Raw genomic sequence first — 17,788 nt, 5'->3', positions numbered from 1 at the left:
ATCCCTTGATCCCTTTAGCCTTAAGAAATATATCCAACTCCTTCTTGAATATATTTAATGAATTGGCCTCTACTGCCTTCTGTGGTAGAGAATTCCACAGGTTCACCACTCTCTGGGTGAAGAAATTCCTCCTCATTTCTGTCCTAAATGGCTTACCTCTTATCCTTAGACTGTGACCCCTGGTTCTGGACTCCCCGACCATCGGGAACGTCCTTCCTGCAGCTAGTCTGTCTAGTCCTGTCAGAATTTTATGAGTTTCAATGAGATCCCCTCTCATTCTTCTAAACTCCAGCGAGTATAAGCCCAATCAATCCAATCTCTCCTCATACGTCATTCCTGCCTCTCTCCTCATACGTCATTCCTGCCATCCCAGGTATCAGCCTGGTGAATCTTCGCTGAACTCCTTCCATGGCAAGAACATCCTTCCTCAGATAAGGCGACCAAAACTGCACACAATACTCAAGATGTGGTCTCACCAAGGCCCTGTACAACTGCAGTAAGACATCCTTGTTCCTGTACTCAAAACCTCTCGCTACGAAGGCCAACATACCATTTGCCTTCTTAACCGCCTGCTGCACCTGCATGCTTACCTTCAGCGACTGGTGCACAAGGACACCCAGGTCTTGTTGCACTTCCCCTTCTCCCAATCTATTGCCATTCAGATAATAATCTGCCTTCCTGTTTTTGACACCAAAGTGGATAACCTCACATTTATCCACGTTATATTGTATCTGCCATGCTTCTGCCCAATCACCCAACCTGTCCAAATCATCCTGGTGTTTCTCGGCATCCTCCTCACAGCACACATGCCCACCCAGCTTTGTGTCGTCTGCAAACTTGGAGATATTACATCTTGTTCCCTTGTCTAGATCATTAATATATATTGTGAATAGCTGGAGTCCAAGGACCGGTCCCTGTGGTACCTCATTAGTCACTGCCTGCCACTCGGAAAAAGACCCGTTTATTCCAAATCTTTGCTTTCTGTCTGTCAACCAGTTCTCTATCCAAGTCAATACCTTGCCCCCAATCCCATGTGCCTTAACTTTACACACTAATCTCTTATGCGGGACCTTATCAAAAGCCTTCTGAAAGTCCAAATACACCACATCCACTGGTTCTCCCTTATCTATTTTACCAGTTACATCCTCAAAAAATTCCAGTAGATTAGTCAAGCACGATTTACCTTTTGTAAATCCATGTTGACTTTGTCCGATCCTGTCACTGTTTTCTAAGTGCTCTGCTATTACACCTTTTATGATGGACTTTAGCATTTTCCGCACTACCGATGTCAGGCTTACCAGTCTGTAATTCCCCGTTTTCTCTCAACCACCTTTTTTGAATAGTGGGGTAACATTAGCTCCCCTCCAATCCATGGGTACTGTTCCAGATTCCATCGAATGTTGGAAGATGATCAGCAATGCATCTACTATTTCTAGGGAATCTTCATAGCTAAGATTCTCTACTCCCGGTAACATCCTTGTAAATCTCCTCTGTACCCTCTCTAGTGCAATCACATCTTTCCTGTAATGTGGTGACCAGAACTGCACGCAGTACTCTAGCTGAGGCCTAACCAGTGTTTTATACAGTTGAAGCATAACCCCCCTGCTCTTGTATTCTATGCCACGGCTAATAAAGGCAAGCATTCCGTATGCCTTCTTAACCACCTTATCTACCTGGCCTGCTACCCTCAGTGATCTGTGGACATGCACTCCAAGGTCCCTTTGTTCCTCTACACTACTCAGTGTCCTACCATTTAACGTGTATTCCCTTTCCTTGTTAGCCCTCCCCAAATGCATTAACTCACAATTCTCCGGACTGAGTTCCATTTGCCACTGTTCTGCCCACCTGACCAATTTATTGATATCTTCCTGCAGTCTACAGCTGAACGCAGTGTCCAGATGCAGTCTATCCAGAGCTCTGTGCAGCTGGAACATAACTTCCTCCCCTTTGTGTTCCAGCCCCCGAGAGAAAGGACAACATTCCATCAGCCTTTCTCATTACTTTTTGTACCTGTCCACGAGCTTTTAGCCCAACTGGTCCGTGCCGGTGTTCCTGCTCCACTCGAGCCTCCTCCCGTCCTTCCTCATCTCACCCTATCACCATATCCTTCTATTCCCTTCTCCCTCATGTGTTTATCCAGCTTCCCCTTCAATACATCTGTGCTATTCTCCTCAACCACTCCCTGTGGGAGCGAGTTCCACATTCTCACCACTCTCTGGGTAAAGAAGGTTCTCCTGAATTACCGATGGGATTTATTAGCGACTATCTTATATTTATCACCCCTAGTTTTCGACTCCCCACAAATGGAAACATCTTCTCTACGTCTACCCGATCAAACCCCTTCATAATCTTAAAGACCTCGATCAGGTCCCCCCTCAATCTTCTCTTTTCTGGAGAAAAGAGCCCCAGCCTGTTCAGTCTTTCCTGATAGTTATAACCTCGCAGTTCTGGGATCATCCGTGTGAATCTTATTTTGCACCTTCTCCAGTGTCTCTACATCCTTTTTATAATATGGAGACCAGAACTGTGCAGAGTGCTCCAAGTGCGGTCTAACCAAGGTTCGATACAAGTTTAACATCACTTCTGTGCTTGTGAATTCTACCCTCTAGTGATGAACCCAGTGCTTGGTTTGCTTTTTCGGGCCTTGTTAACCTGTGTTAATTCTGTGCCGTGGCCCCAGGGAGTGGAACACGGGCTGTGTGCAGTCAGTGTGTGGGGGATTGAAGCTGTTTGTAAAGTGTTGGAGACTTGTTTCACCCCCAGAGTCTGACCCTCCCTTGTCCCGGCTCGCACTCATTCCTGTGGCTGAGGTTGTGTCGATGTGTTTTATGGGGAACAGCCGTGTGCAGTGTGTGTGTTGTCTTGTTTCTGCAGACTGTAAGTGTCACCCTGATGGCTCGCTCCACCATCGCTGTAATGACACGGGATATTGTGACTGTAAGGAGGGGGCAACAGGGCCCAAGTGTGACAAGTGCCTGCCCGGATATTACTGGCACAGGGGCTGTCGAGGTAAGTAACCGTTCCAGCACCAGCCCCTCCCCTCACTCCGCCCCGGCTTCTGTGTGTCAGGGTCAGCAGAGTATCCGATAGCAGAGATACCGTGGGGGGAATCACAGAGGCTTTTAGTGAGTGAACCCTCCTGGACCCTCCCATCACCCGCCACACAATTAGTGGCACAGCTCCTCGCAAAGGGAGGTCTGGAGCTCAGTGAGGGACGTTTCATAGAATCACACAGCACAGGAGGAGGCCATTCGGCCCATCGTGCCTGTGCCGGCTCTTTGAAAGAGCTCTCCAATTAGTCCCACTCCCTGCTATTTCCCCATAGCCTGACAATTTCCCTTTTCAAGTATTTCTCCAATTCCCTTTTGAAAGTTACTGTTGAATCTGCTCCCACCGCCCTTTCAGGCAGCGCATTCCAGATCACAACAACTCGCTGTAAAAACATTCTCCTCATCTCCCCTCTGGTTCTTTTGCCAATTCCCTTCACTCTGTGTCCTCTGGTTACCGACCCTCCTGCCACTGGAAACAGTTTCTCCTTATTTACTCGATCAAAACTCGTCATGATTTTAAACACTTCTATCAAATCTCCCCTTAACCTTCTCTGCTCTAAGGAGAACAATCCCAGCTTCGCCAGTCTCTCCACATAACTGAAGTCCCTCATCCCCGGCACCATTCTAGTAAATCTCCTCTGCACCCTCTCCAAGGCCTTGACACCCTTCCTAAAGTGTGGTGCCCAGAATTGGACACAATATTTGGACACAGACTTTAATCCTCAGTCTCACCTTAGGTATTTAATCATTAATTTATTCCCATTCACACATCCCCCCTGTGCTCGCTGAGCTACATTGGCTCCTTATGTGGCTCTGCGCCAACTTTTCTCTTATTTACGCTCCTGTGAAGCACCTTGGGACGTTTTACTATGTTAAAGGCGCTATATAAATGCAAGTTGTTGTTAAATAGAATCTACAGCACTCTGATCAATATTGAAATTCATTGGCCATTTACTCGCCCATTCTACGAGTTTATTCATGTTTTCCTGTATTTTGTCGCAGTCATTCTCTGTATTAACTACACCCCCACAATCTGGTGTCATCCACAAATTCTAAAAATATGCTTCCGATTCCCGAGTCCAAATCGTTTCTGTAAATAGTAAACAACGGTGGTCCCAGCATCGACCCTTCTGGAACACCACTTCCCAGCTTTTGCCAGTCTGAGTAATTACCTTTAATTCTCTGTTTTTTGTTTTGTAACCAGCTTGCTATCCATTCGGCTACTTCTCCCCTGACTCCGCATGCCCTGACCTTAGTCAAGACTCTACTACACGATACTTTATCCAAGGCCTTATGAAAATCCAAATATATTACATCTACTACATTACCCTTGTCTACCCTTTCTGTTACTTCTTCAAATAATTCAATAGGCCTGGTCAAGCATGCCCTTCCCTTTTGGAATACTTGCTGACTAATCTTTATTATATTTTCAGATTCTAGATGGTTTTCAATTACATCTTTGAGTAAGAATATTTCCCACCATCGAGGATAAGCTAATTGGTCTATAGTTCCCTGGACTTGTTCTATCTCCCTTTTTAAATCTAGGAATCACATCAGCTGTCCGCCAGTCCTCTGGCACTGTTCCCTTTTCGAATGAATCTTTTATATATATATGTAACAGTGCCCCTGCTATCTCTTCCCTAACCTCTTTTAATATGCACGGATACAATCCACCCGGACCAGGGGTTTTATCCTCTCTGAGTTTGATCAGTTTATCAATTATCTCCCCCTTTCCATCTTCAATGTCTTTCTATCTTTTTTGCTCTCTTCCTCTAGTGTCATGTCCACCATGTTAATCTCCCTGGGAAACACCGAGGCAAAGTCTTTATTCAATATTGCTGCCATTTCGCTGTCATTACTTGTCAGTTTATCGTGTGTATCCCTCAGTGGCCCGATCCCAATCCTGATTTTCATTTTGTTATTTATGTGTCTGGAGAATACTTTACAATCCGGGCTGACTATTCTTTATTATATTCTGGGTTTCGAGATGTTTCTCTAATAAAATGTTGTTGTGACAGTGAGAGCCTGGGAGCGGCGAGAGTTGAACCAATCTGTAAGGTGGGGAGATGGTCAATGAGCTGATCTTTCTTTTCTCTGGCCTCTTGCAGCGGGAGTGTGCGATAACTTGCTGACACGGTGTCAGAACGGAGGAGTGTGTGAGGACAATGGGAGGTGTCGGTGCCTCGCTCCCTACACCGGGCTCCTGTGTGAGAAAGGCCAGTGCGGGGAGGAAGCGGGAGGGTGCGTCTCCCAATCCCCGCGGGAGCCCACCTTACACCGGCTGCTGCTGTCGCTGACTGCGCTGCTAACCTCCGCTAATGGCCGCCCGCCGCTCTGACCCACTTCCAGCGCCATGGCCGCTCACGGGAAGGTGCGAAGAGCGCAGGAGAATCCAGCCTTTACTGCGTCGCCGTTAGAACACGCTCCCCTCCCCCGACCCCCCGGGAAAAGCAAACTGGAGCCGAGGCCGGAGCCCAGCCACCCACCCAGCCCGACTGGATCTGAGAGCCCGGAAGGAATGGGCAGTCAGTGGGGACTGGACTCTCTGACTCCCCGCGGGCCCGAGGCAGCTGCTAATATTCATTCTGCAATCGCCAGCCGCTCGGCCCATGTCCAGCTTTGGGACAAAGAAAGAAAGAAAGGACTTGGATTTCTACAGAGCCTTTCACCCCCTCAGGACGTCCCAAAGCGCTTCACAGACAATGAAGAACTTTACAGCAAACAGCAATGTGAGAATCAGCAGACAATCTGTTTTACTGATGTTGGTGGAGGAATAAATATTGTCCAGGACTCCGGGGAGAACTCCCCTGCTCTTCTTCCAAATAGTGTCCTGGGATCTTTTACATCCCCGAGAGCGGAGACGGGGCCTCGGTTTAACGTCTCATCCGAAAGACGGCACCTCCGACAGTGCAGCACTCCCTCAGTACTGCCCCTCCGACAGTGCAGCACTCCCTCAGTACTGCCCCTCCGACAGTGCAGCACTCTCTCGCTCATTCAGACATCTTACACTCCATCACACTCATTCCATCCACTCCCTCTCTCCCTCCCTCACTCCCTTTCTCACCTACTCCCTCCCTTTCTCTCTCTCTCTCTCTTCCTCACTCCCTCTCACCCTCCCACCTGCTCTCTCTCCGTCCCGCTGTCCCTCTCTCCCTCTCTCTCTCCCTGTCTCTCACCCTCCCTCTCTCTCTCTCTGTCTCCCTCCGACAGTGCAGACGGGGCCTCGGTTTAACATCTCCTCCGAAAGACGGCACTTCCGACAGTGCAGCACTCCCTCAGTACTGCCCCTCCGACAGTGCAGCACTCCCTCAGTACTGCCCCTCCGACAGTGCAGCACTCCTTCAGTACTGCCCCTCCGACAGTGCAGCACTCCCTCAGTATTGCCCCTCCGACAGTGCACCGCTCCCTCAGTACTGCCCCTCCGACAGTGCAGCGCTCCCTCAGTACTGCCCCTCCGACAGTGCAGCGCTCCCTCAGTACTGCCCCTCCGACAGTGCAGCGCTCCCTCAGTACTGCCCCTCCGACAGTGCAGCGCTCCCTCAGTACTGCCCCTCCGACAGTGCAGCACTCCCTCAGTACTGGAGACTCCAGGCCGATCCCGGAGGGTTGGGGACCCGAGTCCAGGGAGGGTGTGGTGGGGAATCGGGGGTACGGGGAGTAGCATTAACTCTGAGCCCTGTCCCCGGCATGAATATCTCCCCACTGGCATCGCCCCTTAGATCCACACACACATCACTGGTTCTGATTCACAGTCAGGCAACTTCAGCACAAAGGCCAATCATAGAGAAAGATCTGGAACTCCTCTCAAAACATCTCAAAATGATTGGTCAATCTCTCAATGAGATTTAATCACTCGGTGATCATTTCAGTAAAATACCGTGGAGAGATTTCTGGATATGAGTTATTTATTGGGCTCCAGTGTGTTTAGCAATAATGTGAAGTGATGTGTGGATATCTTGGAACGTGTGTGCAGATTCACTGAAGGGATTCGGGAGATCTGGGAATGTCACATTTCTACACCAGATTAGCAATCTGCGGTTTGGAGATGGGTTGAATGATTATACAGACGTCACAATCCAATTGACCTTTAAAGATAAATTGTTCTGAACTTTACACTCAAGGTAAAATACCTGGGAATGAATTAAAGGGACATCTTCTCATTTGGAGAGGCTCCTGTTCATTTCAGACCAGCTCACTCAGAGTTCAGGAATCTGTGAATCAATTTGTATTCAGCATTATCAGTAACTCACCTTCAAGATAAAAAGGGCCGAGTCTCTTAAAGATGGATTCCCATCCTCTATTTAAATGGATTTCCCGGTTTCAGAGTGACGAGTATTTAAACAGAACCTGACCACATCTCTCAGAAATGTCTCAAAGCTCCACACACACAATAAACACAGTCACTGTGGCTCAGGCAAAGGTGAAGATTTCAAAACACATTTCAAGGTTTATTTATCAAAGTGAGGAGCGTTAGTTCAGGTAGAGGAAATGTTAGAAATAGAGTAAAGCCTGGTGTTCAATTCCTTCGCCCCACCATTGGCGGCCGTGCCTTCAGCTGCCTGGGCCCCAAGCTCTGGAATTCCCTCCCTAAACCTCTCCGCCTCTCTCTCCTCCTTTAAGATGCTCCTTAAAACCTCCCTCTTTGGCCAAGCTTTTGGTCACCTGTCCTAATAGCTCCTCATGTGGCTCGGTGTGTCTGATCACCGGTTCTTTACCAAATGAGAATGTGAGAAAAATCCCACCCCTCACTCCCCCAGGGAGAGCGAGACCCTCGTGTTAATGTTGTATTAATGTTCATATAAATTATAACCGGTTATAATGTTTTAGTAATGGTCATAATTATTTATAAAGGGTTATAATGTTTTATACAGGAGGAGGCCATTCGGCCCATCGTGCCTGTGCCGGCTCTTTGAAAGAGCTCTCCAATTAGTCCCACTCCCTGCTCTTTCCCCACAGCCCTGCTAATCTTTCTCTTCAAGTGTTTCTCCAATTCCCTTTTGAAAGTTCCTATTGAATCTGCTCCCACCGCCCTTTCAGGCAGCGCATTCCAGATCACAACAACTCACTGTAAAAACATTCTCCTCATCTCCCCTCTGGTTCTTTTGCCAATTCCCTTCACTCTGTGTCCTCTGGTTACCGACCCTCCTGCCACTGGAAACAGTTTCTCCTTATTTACTCGATCTACATTAGAATTATAAAACCATTGTTCGGCCCCATTGGAGTATTGTGTCCAATTCTGGGCACCGCACTTTAGGAAGGATGTCAAGGCCTTGGAGAGGGTGCAGAGGAGATTTACTAGAATGGTGCCGGGGATGAGGGACTTCAGTTATGTGGAGAAGCTGGGATTGTTCCCTTCGATCAGGGAAGGTTAAGGGGAGATTTCGAGAATGGTACCAGGGATGAGTGAGTTCAGTTGTGGGGAGAGACTGGAGAAGCTGTGGGGGGATTTCAACTTCCCCAATATAAATTGGGATAGTCAGAGTGTGAAAGGCTTAGAGGGTGCAGAATTCTTAAAGTGCATCCAGGAGAGCTTTTTGAGCCAACATGTAGAAAGTCCTACAAGAGAGGGGGCGGTACTGGACCTAATTCTGGGGAATGTAGCCGGGCAAGTGGTGGAAGTGTCAGTAGGAGAGCATTTTGGCGACAGTGACCATAATTCGGTGAGATTTAAGGTGGTCATGGAAAAAGACAAAGACGGCCCGGAAATAAGGGTTCTAAATTGGGGGAAGGCCGATTTTAGTATGATAAGGCAGGATCTGGCCAAAGTGGACTGGGAGCAGCTACTTATAGGAAAATCCACATCAAAACAGTGGGAGACTTTCAGAAGGGAAATAGAGAGAGTACAACGCCAACATGTTCCTGTAAAGGTCAAGGGTGGGACCAACAAGCAAAGGGAACCTTGGATGACAAGGGATATACAAAAATGCATTAGAGATAAAAGGGGGGCTTTTGGCAGTTACAAAAGACTAAAGATGGAAGAAGCCCTAGAGGAGTATAAAAAGTGCAGGGACATACTTAAAAAAGAAATTAGGAGGGCGAGGAGGGGCCATGAAATAACACTGGCGAGCAAAATAAAGGAAAATCATAAGATGTTTTATAAGTATATTAAGGGCAAGAGGATAACCAGGGAAAGGGTAGGGCCCATTAGGGACCAAAGTGGCAATCTGTGTGTAGAGCCAGATGATGTAGGCGGGGTTTTAAATGAAATTTTTGCATCTGTGTTCACTATGGAGAAAGACGATGCAGACATAGAAATCGGGCAAGGGGACTGTGACATACTTGAACATATTAGCATCGAGACGGAGGAGGTGCTAGCGGTTTTAGCAGGCCAAAAAGTGGATAAATCCCCAGGCCCGGACGAGATGTATCCCAGGCTGCTGTGGGAGGCAAAGGAGGAGATTGCAGGGGCTCTGACACAAATTTTCAGAACCTCTCTGGCCACAGGGGATGTACCAGAGGACTGGAGAACAGCTAATGTAGTACCATTATACAAGAAGGGTAGCAGGAATAAACCAGGGAATTACAGGCCAGTGAGCCTAACATCTGTGGTAGGGAAATTATTGGAAAAAATTCTGAGGGACAAAATTAGTCTACACTTGGAGAGGCAAGGATTAATCAGGGATAGTCAGCATGGCTTTGTCAATGGTAAATCATGTCTGACAAATCTGATTGAATTTTTCGAGGGGGTGACTAGGGGGGTGGATGAGGGAAATGCTGTGGATGTGGTTTACATGGACTTCAGTAAAGCTTTTGACAAAGTCCCGCATAGGAGACTGGTCAAGAAGGTAAGAGCCCATGGGATCCAGGGTGCCTTGGCACGTTGGGTCCTAAACTGGCTGATTGGCAGGAGGCAGAGGGTGATGGTCGAAGGTTGCTTTTGTGACTGGAAGCCTGTGTCCAGTGGGGCCTCAGGGATCGGTGCTGGGTCCCTTGTTGTTTGTGATCTACATAAATGATTTGGATGAGAATGTGAAAGGTATGATCAGTAAGTTCGCAGATGACACGAAAATTGGTGGGGTGGTAAATTGCGAGGAGGAAAGCCTCAGGCTACAGGACGATATAAACGGGTTGGTCAGATGGGCGGAAAAGTGGCAAATGGAATTTAATTCTGAAAAGTGCGAGGTGATGCATTTTGGACGGACAAATAAGGCAAGGGAATACACAATGAGTGGTAGGACCCTAGGAAGTACAGAGGGTCAGAGGGACCTTGGTGTACATGTACATAGATCCCTGAAGGCAGCGGAACAGGTAGATAAGGTGGTTAAAAAGGCATATGGGATACTTGCCTTCATTAGCCGAGGCATAGAATATAAGAGCAGGGAGGTTATGATGGAGCTGTACAAAACGCTGGTGAGGCCACAGCTGGAGTACTGTGTGCAGTTCTGGTCGCCTCACTATAGGAAGGATGTGATTGCTTTGGAGAGGGTGCAGAGAAGATTCACCAGGATGTTACCTGGGATGGAGCGCCTCAGCTATGAAGAAAGACTAAACAGGCTGGGGTTGTTTTCCTTGGAGCAAAGAAGGCTGAGGGGGGACCTGATTGAGGTGTACAAAATGATGAGGGGCATAGATAGGGTAGACAAAGAGGAACTTTTCCCCTTAGTAGGGGGGTCAATAACAAGGGGGCATCGATTCAGGGTAAGGGGCAGGAGATTTAGAGGGGATTTGAGGAGTAACTTTTTCACCCAGAGGGTGGTTGGAATGTGGAACTCAATGCCTGAAAGGGTGGTAGAGGCAGGAACCCTCACAACATTCAAGAAGCATTTGGATGAGCACTTGAAATGCCATTGCATACAAGGCTATGGACCAAATGCTGGAAAATGGGATTAGACTGGACAGGGATGGATGGGCGGCGCAGACACGATGGGCCGAAGGGCCTCTTTCTGTGCTGTAAAACTCTATGGCCTATAAATTCGGTGACGCCCCGCCAGCACGTTTGCGCCGGAAATTTAGCGCCCGCCGCCGAGCCAGTTGTGCCCGCCCCAAATTCACTTTCAGCGCCCCAAAGCGGAAGCGGGCGCTGGTACAGGGTGTGCCCGCCCCGCTTGGGGCGCTGAAAGTGAATTTCAGCGCTGCCGGTCCCGCTGCGCCACCCGATGCGGTGCGGCAGGCTGCTGTACTGCAGGCCTCCCCCTTCTCTTAAGGGGGAGGTGCCTGCAACGGCCGGAGCCCCGATTGCAAGTGCCGGCAAAAGAGCCCGGCACAACGGCGAAGTGCCGGGCTCCACGGAAACCAGCCGGCAATGCCGCGGGGGGGGGCGGTGGAGGAGGCCGGGGAAGGAGGTGCGGGCAGGCGGCCGCCGAAAAAGCGGCTGGCCGCACCTCCGCTTTAAATAGCGCCTCTAAGGCTGCAGCACGGCCAGGTTTTCAAAACGTTGTTAGCGGCCGCCAGGGAAGAGGCGGCCGCTACTGAAGATGGGGATCGGCGTGGTTTCGGGCGGTACCGGGGCGCTGCGCACACCGATGATGTCATCGGTGCCGGCGCAGCGCTACCGGCTTACGCCGATTTAAAGGCCCACCTAATTTCAGCGGCGACGCAACTTCCGGCGCAACCCACTCTTGCGCCCCTAAATGGGCGCAAACCCAAGGGAATTTCTAGGCCTATGACTAAGCTGGGATTGTTCCCTTCGATCAGGGAAGGTTAAGGGGAGATTTCGAGAAAGGTACCAGGGATGAGGGAGTTCAGCTGCGGGGAGAGACTGGAGAAGCTGGGATTGTTCCCTTCGATCAGGGAAGGTTAAGGGGAGATTTCGAGAATGGTACCAGTGATGAGGGAGTTCAGTTGCGGGCAGAGACTGGAGAAGCTGGGATTGTTCCCTTCGATCAGGGAAGGTTAAGTGGAGATTTCGAGGATGGTACCAGGGATGAGGGAGTTCAGTTGCAGGGAGAGACTGGAGAAGCTGGGATTGTTCCCTTCGATCAGGGAAGGTTAAGTGGAGATTTCGAGAATGGTTCCAGGGATGAGGGAGTTCAGTTGCGGGGAGAGACTGGAGAAGCTGGGATTGTTCCCTTCGATCAGGGAAGGTTAAGTGGAGATTTCGAGAATGGTTCCAGGGATGAGGGAGTTCAGTTGCGGGGAGAGACTGGAGAAGCTGGGATTGTTCCCTTCGATCAGGGAAGGTTAAGGGGAGATTTCGAGGATGGTACCAGGGATGAGGGAGTTCAGTTGCGGGGAGAGACTGGAGAAGCTGGGATTGTTCTCCTCAGATTGAGACAGTCGACAGCTGACGGATTCAACCTTTAAATTCCTGGCAGCGTGTCGGTGTTATCGGTCAAATGATGATTTGTGGGTCAGTGAAGGAGCCTCTGAGTGATGGAAACAGTCCATTCTGTCAGGGGCGGAAACCAAGACACTGATGTGAGAACTGAGCAGCCAAACCCAGGCCGTGACATTTACAGATTCAGCCCGTGTCGAGGACCTGGATCGTCGGCAATAGAAAGAACTCGCATTTCTATAGCGCCTTTCACCACCTCAGGACGGCCCAAAGTGCTTCACAGCCAATGAAGTACTTTTCTTGAAGTGTAGTCACTGTTGTAATGTAGGAAACGTGGCAGCCAATTTGCACACAGCAAGATCCCACAAACAGCAATGTGACAACGACCAGATAATCTGTTTTAGATTGTCCTGGATTGAGGGATAAAAATTGGCCAGGACACCAGGGAGAACTCCCCTGCTCCTCTTCAGATTATCGCCGTGCAATGTGTAGTGTATGTATCCGTCTACCTTTAAGAAAACCATTGTATGTAACAGTTCACCTTTAAGAGAACTATTTTAGGTGTGGCACTACTTTGTTGGCTTCTGTATACTGTAATACCGACGGTGACCACACCGGTATATAAGTGCTGTGTCAGGATTTATTTGGCAGATTCGCCCTGACCTTCGAATAGTAAAGTCCTGTTTTAAGTTACTCTGGTAGTCTGTGTATTAATTAACTAAACAACCCACAGACTTTACAGTGGCGACGAGTCCGATCGTACCCTGCGGCAACAATACTTCCGAAGCAGTTAACGAGCGTCGAGAAGAGGCAACCGCCCTCGTCATTCTGCTGGGAGAAAACTCGAGTCTGCAGAGCTGGAAAGGAGGAAGAATTCAGAGACAAAGACTTCCATCAGCAACAGGCACTGACTGTCCCTTCTGCCATGGTGAGGAGTGAGCCGATCAGCACGAGAAGCAAGCCGGCCACGGTGACTGTGAGTAATGGAAAAGTAAAAAGAATAACCGGAGGATAAGGGCGGTGCACTCGACCACGGTCGAGGGGGAAAGGAGCCGGACAGAAGTCGGGCCCAGAGGCGCTGAGACTGGGGCAGCGTGGAGCAAGGAAGCCACGGTACAGACAGGCTGGGGACGTAACGGCGTCGTGAGACAGCTAGACCGCGACCGGTGAAAAAGGCCGGGCAGCGACCGAAGCCACGAAGCGCTGCGACCGGGAGCGTAGGCGCGGGAAGATATAAAAACCCAGCCGCAGCCGGGGAGGGAAGCACCGGACTGCGAGAGGGCTGGGAGGCGCGATTGGGAGCCAAGGGAGCGGGAGAGGCAGAGCCGACCAAGGGAGACTGAGCGAGAGCCAGTCCAGCGGCTGAAACTGTTCGCCGTCAACGGGGTGTACCCAGCGCCGGTAGAGCAGAGCGAGCGGGAGAGAGACAGAGCCCGAGCAAGGGGAACTGAGCGAGAGCCAGCCCAGCGGCTGAAACTGTTCGCCGTCAACGGGGTGTACCCAGCGCCGGTAGAGCAGAGCGAGCGGGAGAGAGACAGAGCCCGAGCAAGGGGAACTGAGCGAGAGCCAGCCCAGCGGCTGAAACTGTTCGCCGTCAACGGGGTGTACCCAGCGCCGGTTGCCCTGCCGAGAAAAGGGAAAGCACTGAAGCCGACGCGCAGGCTGTGAACCTGAAAGCCAGCGGCCGTCGCCCGTGGGGAAAGTGTACCCCTCCCGCTAGGGAAGAAACGCGGGAAGCCGCCATTAGGCGGGAAAGAAGACAGAAGCGGGAAACCGCCATTGAAGTGGGCGGGGAGAGAAGATAAGCGCGGGAAACCGCCATTTTCGCGGGAACCGCCATCTTGGAAAAAAAAATAAAAGAAAATTTAAAGAAATAATTCGTGGTGTTATCAGGAAGAGAGGAAGATGCCTAAGCGTGGTAACATCAATGATTTTAATTCTGAGGTAGAAGACTGGGCCACGTATGTGGAACGCATTGAGATCTATTGTGAGGCCAATAAAATAGAAGAAGATGACAAAGCTATAACCTTGCTAAACTCGATGGGCGCGAAGACATACGGGCTCTTGAAGCATCTACTAGCACCAGCTAAACCGACGGATCAGACTTTCGATGATATTGTGACTGTTCTGAAGGATCACTTGAACCCCACACCGCTGATGTTGGCGGAACGATTCAAATTCTATGCGAGAACGCAAAGGAAAGACGAAAGCAACGCAGAATACTTGGTCGAACTGCGTAGACTAGCGAAACACTGCCAGTTTGGAGGGAATCTGACAGAGGCATTGCGAGACAAGTTCGTGTGCGGGTTGTCAAAGGAAGGAACGCAAAAGCGACTACTCGAAGAGAACGACCTTACACTTGACAGGGCTGTCCTTATTGCAGCATCGCACGAAGCCGCAGCGAAGGGAACTGCGGAAATGCAGCTAAAGGCAGCGGCACTCAGTGTGGATCAAATTACCTCGAGTACAACAAAATGCTATCGTTGTGGGAAGACAACACACGACCAGAACCAATGCTGGTTTAAGAACCAGGAATGTAGGAAATGTGGCAAACTGGGCCACATAGCTAAGGTATGCCGGTCAGGGAAGAAGACCAACAACCAAAGGAAGCCATCACAGGAAAAGTACAACAAGGTACACAAGGTGGCTGAGAAGAGTTCAGACGAACAGAATTCGGACTCAGACCCAAACGGCCAGGAGCTGGGCAGTCTGAGAATTCACAATGTGAGTAAGGAAGCTGACCTACAAACTATCTGGGTCATGCTAAAAATAGCTGGAGTCCAAGTGAAAATGGAGTTGGACACTGGATCAGCTGTGTCAGTCATAAATCGAAGGGATTACCACCGGCTATTCTCACATATACCCTTAAGAGATACCAAGTTCGTATTGCAGACATACACGGGGCACAAAGTATACTCCATGGGGAAGATAAGAGTCAAGGTGAGAGATGGGGGTAAAGAACACCCAAGAATGAACTTATACGTACCAGCGAAAGACCAGGGAGGTAAGACAAACTGGTAAGTACTTTCCTCAAACCTTCCTAGAAAGTAAAACCAAAACTAGTGGGATTTGGTTAGTTTAAAAAGGAATAAGAGGAGTACAGTATACATTGGTCTAAGTAAGCTTCGGGAAAACAAAAGTCGATAAATAAACTAAAACTAGAAAATTAAAAAGTAATATAAGGGTTAAGTCATGGCAGTAGAGCTCGGACCTGTGTCATGCTCCTCCTGTAACATGTGGGAAATCAGGGACGCTTCCTGTGTCCCTGACGACTATGTGTGCGGGAAGTGTGTCCAGCTGCAGCTCATGTGGGACCGCATGACGGCCCTTGAGCTGCAGATGGACTCACTTTGGAGCATCCACGATTCTGAGAGGGGTGTGGATAGCACATTTAGTGAGTTGGTCACACCGCAGGTTAAGGCCAGCGTAGACAGTACATGGGTGACCAAAAGGCAGAGCAAGGGCAGGAAGGTAGTGCAGAAATCCCCTGGGGTTGTCTCCCTTAGCAACAGGTTCACCGCCTTAGGTACTGTTGTCGGGGGGGGTGACACATCGGGGGAAGGCACCAGCAGCCAGGCTCATGGCACCATGACTGGCTCTGTTGCAAAGAAGGGAGGGAAAAAGAGTGGCAGGGCTATAGTAATAGGGGATTCGATTGTAAGGGGAATAGATAGGGGTTTCTGTGGTCGCGACCGAGACTCCAGGATGGTATGTTGCCTCCCTGGTGCAAGGGTCAAGGATGTCTCGGCGCGGGTGCAGAACATTCTGGAGGGGGAGGGGGAACAGCCAGTTGTCGTGATACATGTTGGTACCAACGACGTAGCTAAAAAAAGGGAAGAGGTCCTACAAGTAGAATTTAGGGAGTTAGGAGCCAAGCTAAAAAGTAGGACCTCGAAGGTAGTAATCTCTGGATTACTACCAGTGCCACGTGCTAGTAAGAGTACAGAGAACAGGATAGTTAGGCTAAATACGTGGCTTGAGCAGTGGTGTAAGAGGGAGGGTTTTAAATTTTTGAGGCATTGGAACCAGTTTTGTGGTAGGTGTGACCTATACAAAAGGGACGGTCTACACCTGTGCAGAGATGGAACTGATGTTCTCGGGGTAATTTTTGATAAAGCAGTTCGGGAGCATTTAAACTAGTATGGCAGGGGGCTAGAAACCTATGTAGTGAAATAGAGGAAAGTGAAAGGCAGACAGAAATAAATGGTAAAAGGGTGAGGAACAAAAAACAAAGGGCCAAACTAATTCATAAAAAATGTGAGCATAAAAAAAGCCTGAGGGTTTTATACCTTAATGCGAGAAGCATCAGGAACAAGGTAGATGAATTAGCTGTGGAAATAGAGGTTAATAATTATGATCTAATTGGAATTACGGAAACATGGTTGCAGGGTGAGCAGGGCTGGGAGCTTAACATACAGGGGTATTCAGTATTTAGGAAGGATCGACAAAAAAGAAAGGGAGGAGGGGTAGCATTGCTAGTAAAAAAGGGGATAAATGCAATTGAAAGGAAGGATATTAACTCAGTTAATACAGAATCTATATGGGTGGAGCTAAGAAATAGCGAGGGGCGAAAAACATTAATAGGAGTGGTATATAGGCCTCCAAATAGTAAAATAGAGGTTAGGGAGGGCATCACGAGGGAAATTAGAGAAGCGTGCAATAAGAGCACAGCTGTCATCATGGGTGACTTTAACTTACATATAGATTGGACTAGCCTAATCAGTAAAAATAATGAGGAGGAGGAATTCCTTGAGTGTTTAAGGGATGGTTATCTGGATCAATATGTCGAGGAACCAACTCGGGAACAGGCTATATTGGACTGGGTACTGTGCAATGAGAAGGGACTAATCAGTAATCTTGTTGTACGGGGACCCTTGGGTCAGAGCGATCATAACATGATCGATTTCTCACTCGAAATGGAGAGCGAAGAAATTGACTCAGAGACTAAGGTCCTGAATTTAAACAAGGGGAATTATGATGCCATGAGACGGGAACTGAGTAGGTCTGATTGGACAACGTTCCTGGGAGGACTGGAGGTAGATAAACAATGGCAAACATTTAAAGATAGAATGACAAAATTGCAAAAATTGTTTATACCAATCTGGCATAAAAGGAAATCTAAAAAGGTGACTCAACCGTGGATAACAGGGGAAATTAGAGACAGCATAAAATCCAAAGATAGGGCGTATAAAATAGCCAAAAAAAGCGCCAGAGCGGAAGATTGGGAACATTTTAAGATAGAGCAAAGGAGGGCAAAGGGCATAATCAAGAGGGGCAAAATAGCTTACGAAAACAAGCTGGCGGAAAATATAAAAACTAACTCCAAAAGCTTTTATAAGTATATCAAAAGGAAAAGACTGGTGAAAACCAAAGTTGGTCCATTGCAGTCAGATACGGGGGAATATATAATGGGAAATAAGGAAATGGCAGATCAACTAAATGCATACTTTGGGTCAGTCTTTACGAAGGAAGACACAAAAAACCTCCCTGGGATATCGGGAAAAATAGGGACATTGGCAAAGGA

The 17,788-nt window shown here is 48.8% G+C and overlaps 1 protein-coding gene across 5 annotated transcripts in view; it reads left to right on the top strand.

Annotated features, from left to right (window-relative positions):
- The window catches only part of LOC147122453 (netrin-G1-like), a 985,713-nt gene that overhangs the window by 657,702 nt on the left and 310,223 nt on the right, over positions 1 to 17,788 (top strand). For 4 of the 5 annotated variants that reach the window (XM_085983609.1, XM_085983612.1, XM_085983608.1 and 1 more), the window contains 2 exons: positions 2,875 to 3,009; positions 5,159 to 5,866. In XM_085983609.1, coding sequence (XP_085839735.1) covers positions 2,875 to 3,009; positions 5,159 to 5,388 — 365 coding nt within the window. In that variant the 3' untranslated portion in view covers positions 5,389 to 5,866. Of the gene's footprint in view, positions 1 to 2,874; positions 3,010 to 5,158; positions 5,867 to 17,788 lie in introns of those variants that run through there. The other variant, XM_085983611.1, reaches the window with a different exon arrangement.

The sequence above is a fragment of the Somniosus microcephalus genome, chromosome 3, assembly GCF_052327205.1.
Source record: "Somniosus microcephalus isolate GS21.2 chromosome 3, FLI_Smic_1.0, whole genome shotgun sequence".
NCBI classification, from domain to species: domain Eukaryota; kingdom Metazoa; phylum Chordata; class Chondrichthyes; order Squaliformes; family Somniosidae; genus Somniosus; species Somniosus microcephalus.
Note: the sequence above shows the minus strand (reverse complement) of the source record. Positions and strands in the feature narration are given on the sequence as shown.